At 38.9% G+C, this 15,259-nt stretch overlaps 1 protein-coding gene across 1 annotated transcript; it reads left to right on the forward strand.

Annotated features, from left to right (window-relative positions):
• The first annotated feature begins 94 nt into the window (after positions 1-94).
• LOC126825531 (myomodulin neuropeptides 2) lies at positions 95-14,291 on the forward strand. Its single transcript, XM_050555186.2, has 2 exons — positions 95-293; positions 13,356-14,291. Exons 1-2 carry the CDS (start codon positions 239-241, stop codon positions 13,895-13,897), a joined length of 597 nt encoding a protein of 198 aa, XP_050411143.1. The 5' UTR covers positions 95-238; the 3' UTR covers positions 13,898-14,291.
• The last annotated feature ends 968 nt before the right edge of the window (positions 14,292-15,259 follow it).

The raw sequence follows: 15,259 nt of genomic DNA on the forward strand, positions 1-15,259 counted from the left end.
CCAATCACGGGAAGACTTCACGTGGACCGGAAATAGTGGTGGAAGCTTGAAGGTTTAGAGGTATGATTATAAACAATTGGCGATAATTTGAAAGATTCGGTGGGAGATTGTTTTGTTTCACGTGGTTTTAAAAGCTTGAGGCTGGATCTAGAATTCACAAACAGAACGCGAGGCAGCGAGAAGGGACGTGAACAAAATAGTACTTGTAGATATAATTTACCTCTCGTTCTCAGAAGCCATGATTGTTTTATCAAACTTTTTAGCAGTTGGACTTGTTTTCTTTTTAAATTTAGGTAAGTTTGAACCTTGTATATTTTTTTTGGTAATTGGCAAGTTGAGAAGACGGTTTCCAGATGATTCACAATGATGTCAGGGATTCGATCCCTTGTTCATCGGTGTTTTCCAATCTGGCTTCCGCCTGTCAATTGTGCACGTCAGAGGGGCTGGAAAGGAAAGAGAGAAAGGGAAATGGGGTTTAACTTCCACTTGACACTAATTACGTAATATTTAGTTGAGATATTTAGTTGAATTTGGTATACACAGATTCCGCAGTTGTACGTGACAAGGAGTAGGGTCGTCTGTCCAACCTCGTGGGTTTTCTCTGGGTCCTCCGGTTTCTTCTCACTGCTAAAGACCCCTACGCGCAAGCGAATTGTGTAAGTAATTAAACCATATGTTAGTCCCGAAATGACCTAGTTTGTGTCGAGTGGACGTTAAACCCCATTTCTCTCTCTCTCTCTTTTGTCATTATATCTTTAAATCATTTCCAGTCATTGAGTCAACTGGCGTGTTTTCATTCCCAGAGTCCTTCGGTTTCCTCCCACTGCTAAAGACCAATACGCGACAGCGAATTATTAAAATAAAATGTTAGTCCCGAAATGGCCTAGTTTGTGTCGAGTGGACATATCCCCCCTCTCTCTCTCTCTCTCTCTCTCTCTCTCTCTCTCCAATTGTTAACATTCATTGTTGTTAGATTACTGCCCAGGATCCTGTTTCTCGAAATCTTAAAGTAGCTAAGTCTCTAACTCAATATCATCCAAAATCTTCAACATTGAAAACACAAATTATTTGTCAATTTAAATCAACATTGATGCTGTGATCTTACCGGAAAAAGATGGGCTTCTGATATCCAATACTTAAGACAAAATAAACATTTTACCATCGGTACACGAATCGTGTACCATAATGCGTTTCAGCCCCAGTTCTAGCAAGAGACTTGAGGAACGAGGCTAGACATATTGCACCAAACCAAACGGCGTATGTAGACTGGAATAACCAGGCGCTAGAAATTTGCATTCGATTGAGACTGCTGGCTTATTTCGCGGAACATAACTGATTTGAAATTAGAGTAAAAACGGAAACCATTGAATGTATATCAGTTTATATACATTCATATTACAGTATTATATGAGTTGCGACCCACTTGTGTCAATTTCTAGGTCCCAAATGTTAGCGATTTAGCTCCTTTAACTAAAGATAAAATCCAAATTTTAGTAGATTGGCTACGCACTAAAATTAATCTAATAATATCCAATCAAATTACTGAAATCTGGATTTCATCTTAGTTAAAATTTTGTGAAACCGCCCTTGTTTTATGAATTTTTATATAGTTATTATTCGCTCAAGAGAATTGCGATCAGCCTCGGCTAATTTTGTTAAATTGGGGAATTAATTCCGTTTCGCTCAAAATTCCGCCAAGAGATCGATTATTTAACAATGCTATCGACAATAAACAATAATTACCTTTGATAATTACTAACATTAATTGATTTGTAATTAGTGACACATTATGACAAAGTCTTGCGTGATGGGGGCGATGACTTAAAAAAAATCAAAACTCGACTCTTTAAACAGTTGACACATCAAAAAGAACTGATACACTTCTACGTCGTGTTTTTCTGAAAATAAACACGGAGAACATCTCTTAGGCAATATGTGATTTGGTAAAACACGTTATTATCATTTTAAAAATGTGTTTCGACCTTTCTGTTTGTTCCCCATTGTGTTTGATGAGGCCTGTTCGATCTATTTATAAACAAAGACAACTATCTAAATAAAAATACATTAAAAAGCAATTTTCTTCTGATGAGGAATTCGTTAAAAAATAACTGAATGCTATCCAATGATGGCTGATTTCTACGTCATTATTTGATGGATTTTTTTAAAAAAAGAAATAAATGCCAATAAACGGTCGTCAAAGGAAACTGGAAATGAAATGAGATGAAATAGAATAGGGCTTAACTTTCTACTTTTCTGTTCTACAATGAAATAAAATGGGGTTTAACGTCCTACTGCTCTGCTCCGACTGGGATAATGAAGATGGGCATACACTATACAGTGTGCTATGAGGGATATTATGCCCGGGCAGCGGCACTATTGCCTACTCTTATATCGAATTCCAACAGCCAAGGGATCTTTTACGTGCACGCTAAAGTGTACACATGACCTCGGTTTTTCGTCCCGTCCGAACGACTAGACAGCTGTCTTTGTCAGGCCCTCCGTCCTGCACCACTGATAGGGGTAAACCACTTCGGAAAATCCCGATGTACTTTCTCGACCAATGTAGGGATCGAACCCGCGATCTCCAGGCTAGTGAGTCAGCGTCTTACCCACTTAGCCACCGTGGGTCTTAACTGCTCTGCACCGACTGGGCTAATGAAGGCGTTCTCACGCCATATAGTGTGCTATGAGGGTATTACTCTTAACCGTATTCCAGCTGTTAAGGGATCTTTTATGTGCACGCCAATGTGTACACCGTTTTTGGTTCCACCCGAACGACAATACGTCGTCCCCTGCCAGGCCCCCCTTCCTGCACCCCTGACGCCGGAGACACCCATTAAGATTTGTCATTTTTTTTTTTCTAAACAATATTAAGATTTGTCATTGAGTCAACTGACGTGGTTTCGATTCCCCGGCTGTACGTGACAAGGAGTAGGGTCGCCTACGGTTTTCTCCGGGTCCTGCGGTTTCCTCCCTCTGCTAAAGACGCCTGCGCACAAGCGAATTATTGAAATAAATTGAACCATAAGTTGGTCCCGAAATGACCTAGTTCGTGTGGAGTGGACGTTAAACCCCATTTCTCTCTCTTAAGTATCCATAATTATACTTTTTTGCCATGGTAACATAAATTAATAGTGTTCTGTAAACAAATGAGTTCAGTCATGTTTTTATATTGAGCCTTGAGAGTTGAGTCAAAAACCATCAATAAAAATCCAAGAATATCTCATATTAGAAGGTGTTTAATTATATTTGATTACCATCTCACGGATTATTTCCATAAACCCATTTTATTCAATAAAGACTAGCAATAAGGAACACGCGAACACAGAGCCACAGTGGTTAAGTGAGTAAGACGCTGGCTGGCTAGCCTGGGGGTCGCCTATTCGATCGCTGCATTCGTCGAGGAGTTTCATTGGGATTTTCAGACGTGGTTTCCCCTTGTCAGTGTTGCAGGACAAGGACAGCTGTCTAGTTATTCGGATGAAACAAAAAACCGAGGTCCCGTGTATACATTGGCGTGCACGTAAAGTCCCCTTGGCAGTTGGAATTCGATATAAGAGTAGACCGTATTGCCCGGGCAAAATATCTAATTAAAATACAGATCTATATTTCGTTTCGATTTTTATACTTTCGATGGCTTTCACTACATAAAGATCTGATCGGTTGTACTGGAATGTCGCGTCAGAGGTTATACGAGCGGCTTTTGACCTTATGACGTTAGACATTGAATAATCAATCAGCGTTGACGTTTCAAGTGGATTACCCACAGTTCCGTGCACCGCACGCCAAAAGCTCGTCGTAATAGACCGTTTCATTGGCTAATTCCTCACACCATCAAGAATGCGGGTTATATAATAACTCTTCCAGGTCCTAGTGTAGTAAAGACAAGTAAAACGAAATTTTGAACTTTAAAAAACGGAACGAAATAGGATCTGTGTTTTAATCAGATTAATGAGTATATAATATATCTTTATCTGACATAATTTGTTTAAAATATAGTTCAAACTCTTATTTATTTTCAAACTATTTGTTCTTTATCTAGTTGGGGGGGGGGGGGGCAAATGGTTAGCACATGCGTGCTGTATCGTAAGTTCTGTCATTGAGTCAACTGGCGTGGTTCGATTCCCGATTGTACGTGACAAGGAGTAGGGTAGGGTCGCCTGTCCAACCTCGTGGGTTTTCCCCGGGTCCTCCGCTTTCCTCCCACTGCTAGGGCAAGCGAATTATTGAAATAAAAAATCGAACCATGTGTTAGTCCCGAAATGACCTAGTTTGTGTCGAGTGGACGTTAAACCCCATTTCTCTCTCTCATCTTGGTGTGGATGTAAACTTTAGCTACTCTTTGGCGTTTCAATCTACTGTTTCTAAATAAAAATTTAAAAATGCATTGGAATGGGCTTTAACATCCTACTGGGATAATTAAAACGTTTTATGAGGAATTCCAACCGTCAAGAGTTCTTCTACGTGCACGCTAACGGGTACACTTCGGTTTGTGTGTCATCAACCCGTCTAGACACTTTGTCCTTGTCGGGCGTTTTTCTTTCTCCACTATTGAGAAGGTCAATCAACGCTAGGAAGACCCAAGGAACTTTCTCGACGAGCACCATAATTGATCTCACTCTAATGTTGATATCGTTGATTCAGAAGCAAATAACAGTTATAAATGAAAATATACGACACTAATAGATCAAAGTCGTCAGTTTATATACATAATGTGTATTAGTTAGTTAAAATTGTTAGTAATCAGGCAGTAGTCATTAAGTAGATGTTTTGTCACTAGGGGGTTAAAACTGTGACTGTTGAATGATATACACCACTATGGGTGTTAAAAACCGTCACGGTTTTACACCAGTAGTGACATCTTTTACAGCTTGTTACACACCTGCTAATTAATGACAACTGTATAATTTCTAACAACTGTCTATATATACTAAACATTAGTTTATAATAATGACCCTTGTTAATAAAAGGCCTAGCTCCATTCGTCAACGGTGCCAGCTTACCAGTGCCGGAATGTATTCCACCAGTGCCATATTCACTTTAATGGCTCGCCTTAATAAAATAAATTGTATAATAACTAAGTGATGACGTTAACAGGAAGACTGTGTAATATCTGCAATATGACACGTGTTAATCGGAGTGCCATTAACATGTCTAGTTCACAATGCACGTGTGATAATTGTAAAAACTAACCGTTATCTATAACGCATTCGTTAATCCCTAGATAACGGTGTGATATATTAGTCGCCTGTTGCCCTTGGCGATGTTTTATTTGATTTGATGCTAAAACATGCGCACCATAGTATTCAAACGACGATAGATTCCTATCGGTTGACAGTATTCAAGATATGGTAGCTCCCTACTGGTAGACAATATTCAAGATACGGTAGCTTCCTACTGGTTGACAGTATTCAAGCTATTGTAGCTTCCTATTGGTAGACAGTATTCAAGCTATGGTCGCTTCCTAATGGCAGACAATATTCAAGCAATGGTAGCTTCCTACCAGTAGACAGTACACATGTATTCTTACAGGTAGACAGTATTCAATCAACGATAGATGCTTGTGTCAAATGGCACTTTCGGAAGTTCGGTCAGTTGCAGTTTGTTCATGCCAAATGTTCTTAATTTCGACAAACATCATGAGAAATGAAATGGGTTTTATGAGTCCTACTGTATCAACTGAGCTAATAATGACGGGTTACACCAATGATGGTAATGTTTCCCAGACAGTGGCGCTCGGTTATTCGTCCCATCCCAACGACTAGACGCTGCCATTGCCAGGCCCTCCAACCTAAAACCACTGAAAAGGGGGAACGAAGGCTGAAAATCCGCCTATGGACGTTCTCGACCTACACGTTTAGTGAATACCGGACTTCCTGTAAATCAGCCACATAGCTCCCATAAAGTATATACAGGCGGAGTATTATAAACCACATTATGTAGTCTCAATCACCCAGAACCACCTAGTCTTCAATGTACGGAGGGTCTGGGTCTTTTGTCAGAATTAGCTAAGAAAGTTCCATTGCCCATGCGCAATGGTTGATTATCCAGTAAATTTCGCCAAGACAAGTAAGAGTAGGAGTAATAACGACCACATTATCCGAAGCTTTAAAAGAGACCCCTAAAATCCATTCTGAACAGGGGGCTTGGATGGCCGAATGGTTAGCGTGATCGCGTTGTATCATAAGGTCTTTCATTGAGTCTTTCACAGGCGTGGTTTCCCCGGTTGTACGTGACAAGGAGTTGGATCGCCTGACCGAGCTCGTGGGTTTTCTCCGGGTCCTTCGGTTTCCTCCCACAGCTGAAGACCCCTACGCGCAAGCGAATTATTGAAATAAAATTGAACCATATCTTAACCCGAAATGACCTAGTTTCTCTCTCTCTCTCTCTCTCTCTCCCTCTCTCTCTCCCATAAGGTATATATGGGAAGCTTCAGTAGAATCCGCAGAATCCTCCATGAACATAAACAATCTACAGCGGAATAGGCTTTATATAGTCATACTCTTCGCAGTGTTTCGTTTAATTATGCCTAATCCAACTACCTCTTCCATCAATGGAACTCAGCTAAGATTTAATTAGGCGATAAAAATAGATACTCTGTCAAAAACTCAAGTTTCGAGTTCAAGTGTATCGATTTCTCGACAGGGATTTAGCGGGCCATTGCTTCAGGAATGTAGGGTTAGGTAATAATAAAAAAGAAAAAAAAAGAAATCTCTCTGAGATCCCTTAAAAGTAAACGGTTAATAGACTTACTCGTTTCTTTTGAATTTCATTTTATTTCGCAAATTATTATTATCCATCGAATGGCGATCACATTTGATACATCTCGTCGAGTCGGGTAACTGGATACGTGGCCATTAACCGAGACGAAGGCGTTGCAACTATTTGATTGGCTGAAAACCTTCAAAGTAAATTCAAATTTCAACCAGTCATGTACAGTTTATACTGGTTTGGTTTGACCAAACCAATAAGGAAACTGGAATCGGGTTAAAGATACATTATTTAAGATTTAGATAAAGATTTGGTCGTTCCTGCTATAATAGTTCGAAAATAGATAATTTAAAATTAATATTTTGAAGATTTTATTCAAATTACTTCGTTCTGAGCGATGTATCACTGTTTTGAGTTTTGACAGATTGCTTATTATCACGGCAACGTTACTTGTTAATCGAGACTCCCTATTTTTAAATTAAATCATTAAATGGCGACCTTATTTTATTCCGTTTAAATCTCCACCATCCGATGGTCTAGAGGGCTGAATACAGGCTTGTCGTGTACATATATGTCTAAATAAATGAAATGAAATGAAATGGGGTTTAACGTCCTACTGTTCTGCTCCGAACTGGGCTAATGAAGACGGACATAGCCATACAGTGTGCTATGAGGGAAATTTTGTCCGGACAGTGGCACTACGACCTACTCGTATATCGAATTCCAACTGTCAAGGGATCTTTTACTTGCACGCCAATGTATACATGGGACCTCGATTTTTCATCCCATCCGAACTACTAGACAGCTGTTCTTGTCAGGCCCTCCGTCCTGCATAATAATAATCTATATAACATTTGAACCCCCCCCCCCCACTCTCCCTGTAATAGGCTGATTTAGCTCTTGAATAATGCATCTTTAATTAAATGCTCGTGTGTCGTACTATCTGTGATCGTCGAGGTGTCCAATAAGCTTATAAAGAATTGATCGGGATGAGTGTGGCGACCAGTCTATTTTAGAATCTAACAAGTGCGCGTTAATTTTTTTCTATTCTGGTGAAAATTACGGCTTGTTTTTACAAGATCAACAAAGCTATATATCATGGTGTATTTACACTTGTATAATAAAGGATTTATTAATCTCCATATCTAATCGTCCCGTAATTCACACAATATTCACATTCACGCCCAACAAAGCTTGAGTATTAATCACCCCGCCGATAGTATTCCTCGCTTTATTTACATATACAAATTCACAGCATTAAGTAGTCCGCGATTTCACGATCCCTCTTGGATTGACAATGATGTCGAAGGATTTCTTTATTGCAATTTCGTGTTATGAGGGAGATTTTCCATTTAAGTTTTGGCGCCTAGAGAATTCAACAGGGTGTTAACGGTTCTAAAATGTTTACTCTAGCGAAAAAAGCTGAGTACGACTAGTATTCATGAGTTCGAGGGTCTAATCGTTCGATTAAATTATATATATTCCATTAAATACTCAGTTTGGGTTCTTTACAATTTTCACCGAAATGAAATGAAATTTGATTTAACGTCCTACTTTTCTGCTCCTAACCTGGGCTAATGAAGACGGGCATACACCATACAGTGTGCTAAGAGGGAAATGTTGCCCGGGCAGCGGCACTATGGCCTACTCTTATATCGAATTCCAACTGCCAAGAAGTCTTTTACGTACAACGCCAATGTGTACACGGGGCCTCGGTTTATCGTCCCATCCGAACGACTAGACAGCTGTCCTTGTCAGGCCCCTCCGTTCTGTACCACGGCCATTTTTACAAAGTAATGCTCTTGATAAAACAATTGTTTGCCAAACCAGTAATCGTAACTTGAGATATCGCTATTTGAAGTTTACATTAGGTTATAATAATATTGATAATAACAATAATAACTTTATTTTTATAACGCGGTCTAACATTTCTGTACACTGGCATATTAAAAATTAAAAAAGGATGATGCATAAAATAAAAGGTAAAATATAGAACAAAAGGTTATCGTTGATTTCAAGTCATCTTCAGTTTGAAACTCCATATAGTACAAAAGAGAATATATTAAATCGTCTTTGTCTGGGGTTAACGTTCACTCGACGCAAACTAGGTAATTTGGGGCGCGACTAACGTATGGTTCAATTTTATTTCAATAATTCGCTAGCCCATTAGGAACTTTAGCAGTGGGACGAAACCCACGAGGTTGGACAGGCGACCCTACTCCTTGTCACGTACAAGCATAGAATCGAAACCACGCCATTTGACTCCATGACAGACCTTTTGATCAAACGCGTTACCCCCGCCCCCCCATCGACCCTAATAGTAGTAGTAGTAGAAGTTTATTTATAACGTTTTACCAGTTATAAATGCACCATATTCTCAAAATGACTTCCATTACGAATTATGAGACGATAAATACATTATATAAAACAGAAATATAGTAAAACAAACATAAGACAAAAACTTTTATAAAAATAAATAAAACATTTCTAAAATCACTATAAAGGCCACATTCTAAAAGGGGGGTTGGATGGCCGAATGAATAGCGTGCTGTTTTGTAAGGCCCGTCATTGAGTCAACTGGCGTGGTTTCGAATCCCCGGTTGTACGTGACAAAGAGTGGGTTTTCTCCGGGTCCTCCGGTTTCCTCCCACTGCTAAAGACCCCTACGCGCAAGCGAATTATTGAAATAAAATTAAACCATATGTTAGTCCCGAAATGACCTAGTCTGTGTCGAGTGGACGTTAAACCCCATTTCTCTCTCTCTCTCTCTCTCTCTCTCTCTCTCTCTCTCATTCTAAAAGACAATGCTCTTCGTTTGCAACTTTTCTGTACGATAACACAAAGACCCCCTTATGGTAGGTTCACGCTATCACGATTCGCGCTACGATTGAAATCTTGGTTTTAATCGTGGATTAATCGTGGTGATCCTATCAGGTTTTATCATATATTGAGGTCAGTCGTGGCAATCGTGTTGATTGTATCGAAATGTATCTTCACGTACCAGATCGTGGACTCTATCGTAGCATATCGCACGACAGTGGGAACCGAGCATTAGCTATTTCAATCAATCTGCGCCCGACTCTAGCTATTACAGATGCATTATGTAGGATTGCTATAATAGTTCCAAAATAGATAATGCAAAATGAATATGTTGAAAATTTCATTCAAATTACTTTATTCTAAAAGAGAGAGAGAGAGAGAGAGAGAGAGGGAGAGAGAGAGAGATTGGGTTTAACGTCCACTCGACACAAACTAGGTCATTTCGGGACTAACATATGGTTTAATTTTATTTCAATAATTCGCTTGCGCGTAGGCGTCTTTAGCAGTGGGAGGAAACCGGAGGACCCGGAGAAAACCCACGAGGTTGGACAGGCGACCCTACTCCTTGTCACGTACAACCGAGGATTCGAAACCCCACCAGTTGACTCAATGACAGGTCTTATGATAAAGTACGCACGTGATAACCATTCGGCCATCCAACATCCCCCTTTATTTTAGGCGATGTTATCGCTGTTTGATGATGTAGCGTAGAATGTTTATTGTCATAGCAACGATATCTGTCAATCGATACTAAATCTAGGGTATCCATTATTAAATATAGATCGTGGTCTAATCCATTGAAATCTCGGCCATCCGACGAGATTCTTAAAGATTATCGGGGGGGGGGGGGTGGCCGAATGGTTAGCGCGTTTGCGTTGAATCATAATGTCTGTCATTGAGTCAACTGGCGTGATGTCGATTCTGCGGTTGTACATAGGGTTGCCTGTTCAATCTCGTGGGTTTTCTCCGGGTCCTCCAGTTTCCTCCCACTGCTAAAGACCCCTACGTGCAAGAGTATAGGCTTGTCATATAACATTTAAAGGCTCAATACCACTCTTGCTGTGACTGAATAATATGTCCCAATCTTTATTCTGGTCAACAAATTGTACTATTTTAGAATATTTCAATTAATTGATGATACAAATTTCATCTTAACACACCTTATTTAAAAAATTTGAAAAATTCAACATAATGGTTTGAAACGTCTAACGTAAACCTTTTCAAATGAAACTTCGATTTAAAAATATTTTCGCACCCTCTGGACAAGTAAAATAGGATGTAATGGATAATTTACATAACAGGTAGGACACTTAAACATCTAGTACTTAGATAGAGATATTATTTATTTTCTGGAGCTTTCAAGCCAGCAAGAGTGTTATTGTCCCTTTAACAGACGCGCAATAGGCAGACTTAGTTTTTACATAATGCATCTATCTTTGAGCTTTCTATAAAAATAAATCAACCAAGACGTGATCATCGTGCGGAAATCAATATCAACCATTTTTTTTCTTTTTTGCTTAGACCATAACCAAATATAGACATATCTTGTATCACGTGGTTCCGTTTATTACACGTAATTAATGGCTTCTTATCTACTTCTACCAACCCGTTGCTAAAAACATTATTCAAACAACTTCAGATTATGTGCAAATATTTATTTTAGACCTGCAAACAATACATCTGTATTTAATTATTTTTTTTTATGTCGTATCAATTAACACCAACTAATATAATGCTTTTGTTCATGTCTGAGAATCTTAAGTAGATGTGAATGGCATTAGATAATTATTACAGATAATTCAATGACCAATATTGGCAGATGACCGGGTTGTGGCTGTTCGTAGCTACGTGTCGTGAGCGGTGTAACATAATATTAAAATTCAAACGCTAATATCTCGGTTCAGAGTGGAGCAATTTGACGGAAATTGTCAGAATATTCCCTTTACATCATCTAGTTTTTAACTATTATAGTAAGAACTGCCAGCTCTTTATCTAATCTTCCATAATTCCCCTTTAACAATTAAATGTGTTGTAGGTTATTACAGATATCATACTTTCGCAAAGTCATGGAACAGAACAGTAGGACTTTAAACCCCATTTCATTTCATTTCATTTTCGCAAAGACATAATTCGTGGAGAAACATATTTATAAGGGTATCGGTCTGCCGGTGGATAGAACAGTAAAATCCTAGAGCAAGAGTTCTTAAACATGCATCATGCAAGAGCTAAATCAGCCTATTCCAGGCCCCGGGTTCACTAAGCATTCTCAGACTTAATTTATGAATTTACTCAACTTTCAATCACTGTTTATGAGTAATATCTTTGATCCAGAATCACAAAACTTTGCACAAAGTTTCTTATTGATGTATTTGATACATGAAAACAACAAATGTTTTATAAAAGGCGATATTTTGGTTAAAATAAGGCAAATAATTTTGAATAAATTCTTAACTTAAGTCTGAGAATGCTTTGTGAACACGGGGCCAGGTCTTTCTTTAGGCCTTAAATGTCATCTAAATTATTATTAATTCACCAAGACCATAATCAACTCTCTGTGCAAACAGATGCCTGCTATGTTTTGTGGATTTGAAAACGCTTTTTGGTGAATGAAATAACCGTAAATATGGATAATCGAGACTTTGTTTATTATCGTACCAACGGTAGTAATGACGATCGAGGCTAGCCTAAAATTGAATCGCTGATATCTACATGTAGGTTCAGAGTGAAGCAATTTTACTGAAATTTTTAGCATAATCTGTTGATGTTATCTATTTGTTAATTATTATAGCAAGAACGAACTGTCAGCTCTTGATCTAATCTTACCTAATTTTCAGCATATTCTCTTGCCATTATCTAATCTTACCTAATGCCCCTTTACAGTAAGAAAGCGAATGTGTGACAGGGCTTGGCTACATGAGAAGGGGTAGAATGGGGTGCGAATGGTTTAGATCATATTGTCTCTGTTTTAGTCACGTGGGCGAGGTATCAATTCCAACCTTGTAGGTGACAAGAAGTAGGGTTACCTGTCCAACCACGTGTTTCTCTGGGTCCTCCGGTTTCCTCCCCATGCTAAAGACCCCTACACGCAAGCGAATTATTGAAATAAAATTAAACCATATGTTAGTCCCGAAATGACCTAGTTTGTGTCGAGTGGACGTTAAACCCCATTTCTCTCTCTCTCTCTCTCTCTCTCTCTCTCTCTCTCTCCAACCCCGTGTAATTTCTCTTATATAACTATAATTATTCTTCCGCACCCAAAGATGGCGGAGATATTTAGTTGAATTTGGTATACACAGATTCCGCAGTTGTACGTGACAAGGAGTAGGGTCGTCTGTCCAACCTCATGGGTTTTCTCTGGGTCCTCCGGTTTCCTCCCACTGCTAAAGACCCCTACGCGCAAGCGAATTATTAAAATAAAACTGAACCATATGTTAGTCCCGAAATGACCTAGTTTGTGTCGAGTGGACGTTAAACCTCTCTCTATACAAAGTAATATCCATCTTCAGAAACCAAACGACCGAAATTACTTATACAAACACCAAAACAATCACCCCACCCCCACCCCCAGAAAAAAACTCAAATTTGTTTTTCTATACTTCTGGTTCGTATTTGATTATGAGCGTTGGGGAATTATTTTAGAAGAAAAGTAAGCGGAAATACCGCTGTTCGTGTAAAATTTCCCTTATATTACATTACGTAGTGCATGCCCGTCTTTATAGTTGAATTGACTGCTTTTACTGTTTAAATATTTTGTACATTTGAACACTTTATCAATAAATTTTCTCTTTTATTAATATCAACATCCCTTTTCTTTATTTCTTCAGGTCTTTCCCGTGTTATTTGTGACAAATCTTCAAATAATGAACTTAGCAGGGTACGAAGAGGGGGCTGGAGTATGTTACGTTTAGGTCGTGGCCTTCAAATGCTGAGGCTGGGAAAACGGACGCAGCCTATGATGTCTCAGGATGATGTATTGGATGCTCTGAAATCAGCTCTGTATGATCAGGAAAAGAACTTCAATTCGCGCCAGGTTCCATTGCCAAGATACGGAAAAGATCTTGAATGGCAAAATTATTTGGATAAAAAAATTCTCGGGGATACCGTGGGAGATGAAGAAAAACGGGAATCTGCACTTCCGGTAGACTCCTTAATCGCAGAAGCCGTAGATGGATATAGACGTCCTCGACCAGCACCGCGTGGAGGTCGCTTCAGGAGATCAGCCCACTACCCTGATGAACTTCAATCCAATTCTATTCAGCGAGCAGTTGCGTTACCACGATTCGGCCGATTTATCGAAAACCAAATTAAAAATACGGAAGGCAAAGAACGTGCTGTTCCCGCACCACGATTTGGACGAAGTACGTAAATAAATTACAGTGTGTTAATACAATTCTAGGCTTAAATTAAAGAAAACCAAACAAACAATGAATAATTTAACATCAGTACAAAAAGGTGTAAGCGGCTATCAAGAGAACAAAAGGGGACTTAAAATTAAATACTGGAATATTGGCCGCCAATAGGAGTTACTGGAATATTGGCCGCCAATAGGGGTTACTGGAATATTGGCCGCCAATAGGAGTTACTGGAATATTGGCCGCCAATAGAACTTTAAATACTGGAATATGTTTCCTGATGATCAAACACATTTCGGAGTCTTTGATTTTGAGACTACAGCCGGTAAAAATGCTCATCCATTACATGTAGTTATATTGTTGTGTATTATATGCTTTCAAATAAATTAACACAATTTTCAAGATGAACATTATTGCTTTATTTCTTGGTATTGTGGCGTGATTATCCACCAGTCTCACCTAGAAAATATTGGAAGCCTTTTCAAATGGAGACTTTAACCCAATCTGATTAAAATACAGATCTATATTTCATTTCTTTTTTTTATCCTTTCCATGGTCTCTAATGCATGAAGATATGTCCAGTTGTAATGGGACGTCGCGTCAGGGGTCATATGAATGGTTTTTGGGCCTATGACGTCAGAAATTTGATTAATCAACTAGCTTAACAGACCGTTTTATTGGCTAATCCCTCACATCAACCAGAAAGTAAAACGAAATTTTGAACTATAAAAAACGAAACGAAATAGGATATGTGTTTTAATCAGATTGTTTAGCAAAAGTTAATAGTCTACCTTAAAAACTATCAATTATTAATATATATTGGAATGCACGTAAAAGATCCCTTGGCAGTTGGAATTCGATATAAGAGTAGGCGATAGTGCCGCTGCCCGGGCAAACTTTCCCGCATAGCACACTGTATGGTGTATGCCCGTCTTCATTAGCCCAGTATAGGAGCAGAACAGTAGGACGTTAAACCCCATTTCATTTCATTTCATTTCATTTCACCATAATCTAATATACAATGTCCTTATGTATATACAAGACCAAATTACCAGACGCCCAATCCAATGTTCCTGGTCGCCATTTACAGTTTAGCCGATTTAATCCACGCACCAAATTAATATATATAAATTGATTGTCTAATATTTAATTAAGGAAAAGACCCCCACCCCCACCCCACCACTACCATCCCCTCACCATCAGCCCCACAAAACAATATAGGAAAATATAGGCCCATCCAACGATTTTAACTAACGCTGTTATCGTCTATAGAAATTGACGAATATTGCGAAATTCATCTTATCTTTGTAACTGCTTTGGATTCAGATTTTCGGGACTGAACCTTCACAATATTATAATTTGCCGGATATTCAAAA

This window comes from Patella vulgata, chromosome 6, assembly GCF_932274485.2.
Source record: "Patella vulgata chromosome 6, xgPatVulg1.2, whole genome shotgun sequence".
NCBI lineage: Eukaryota > Metazoa > Mollusca > Gastropoda > Patellidae > Patella > Patella vulgata.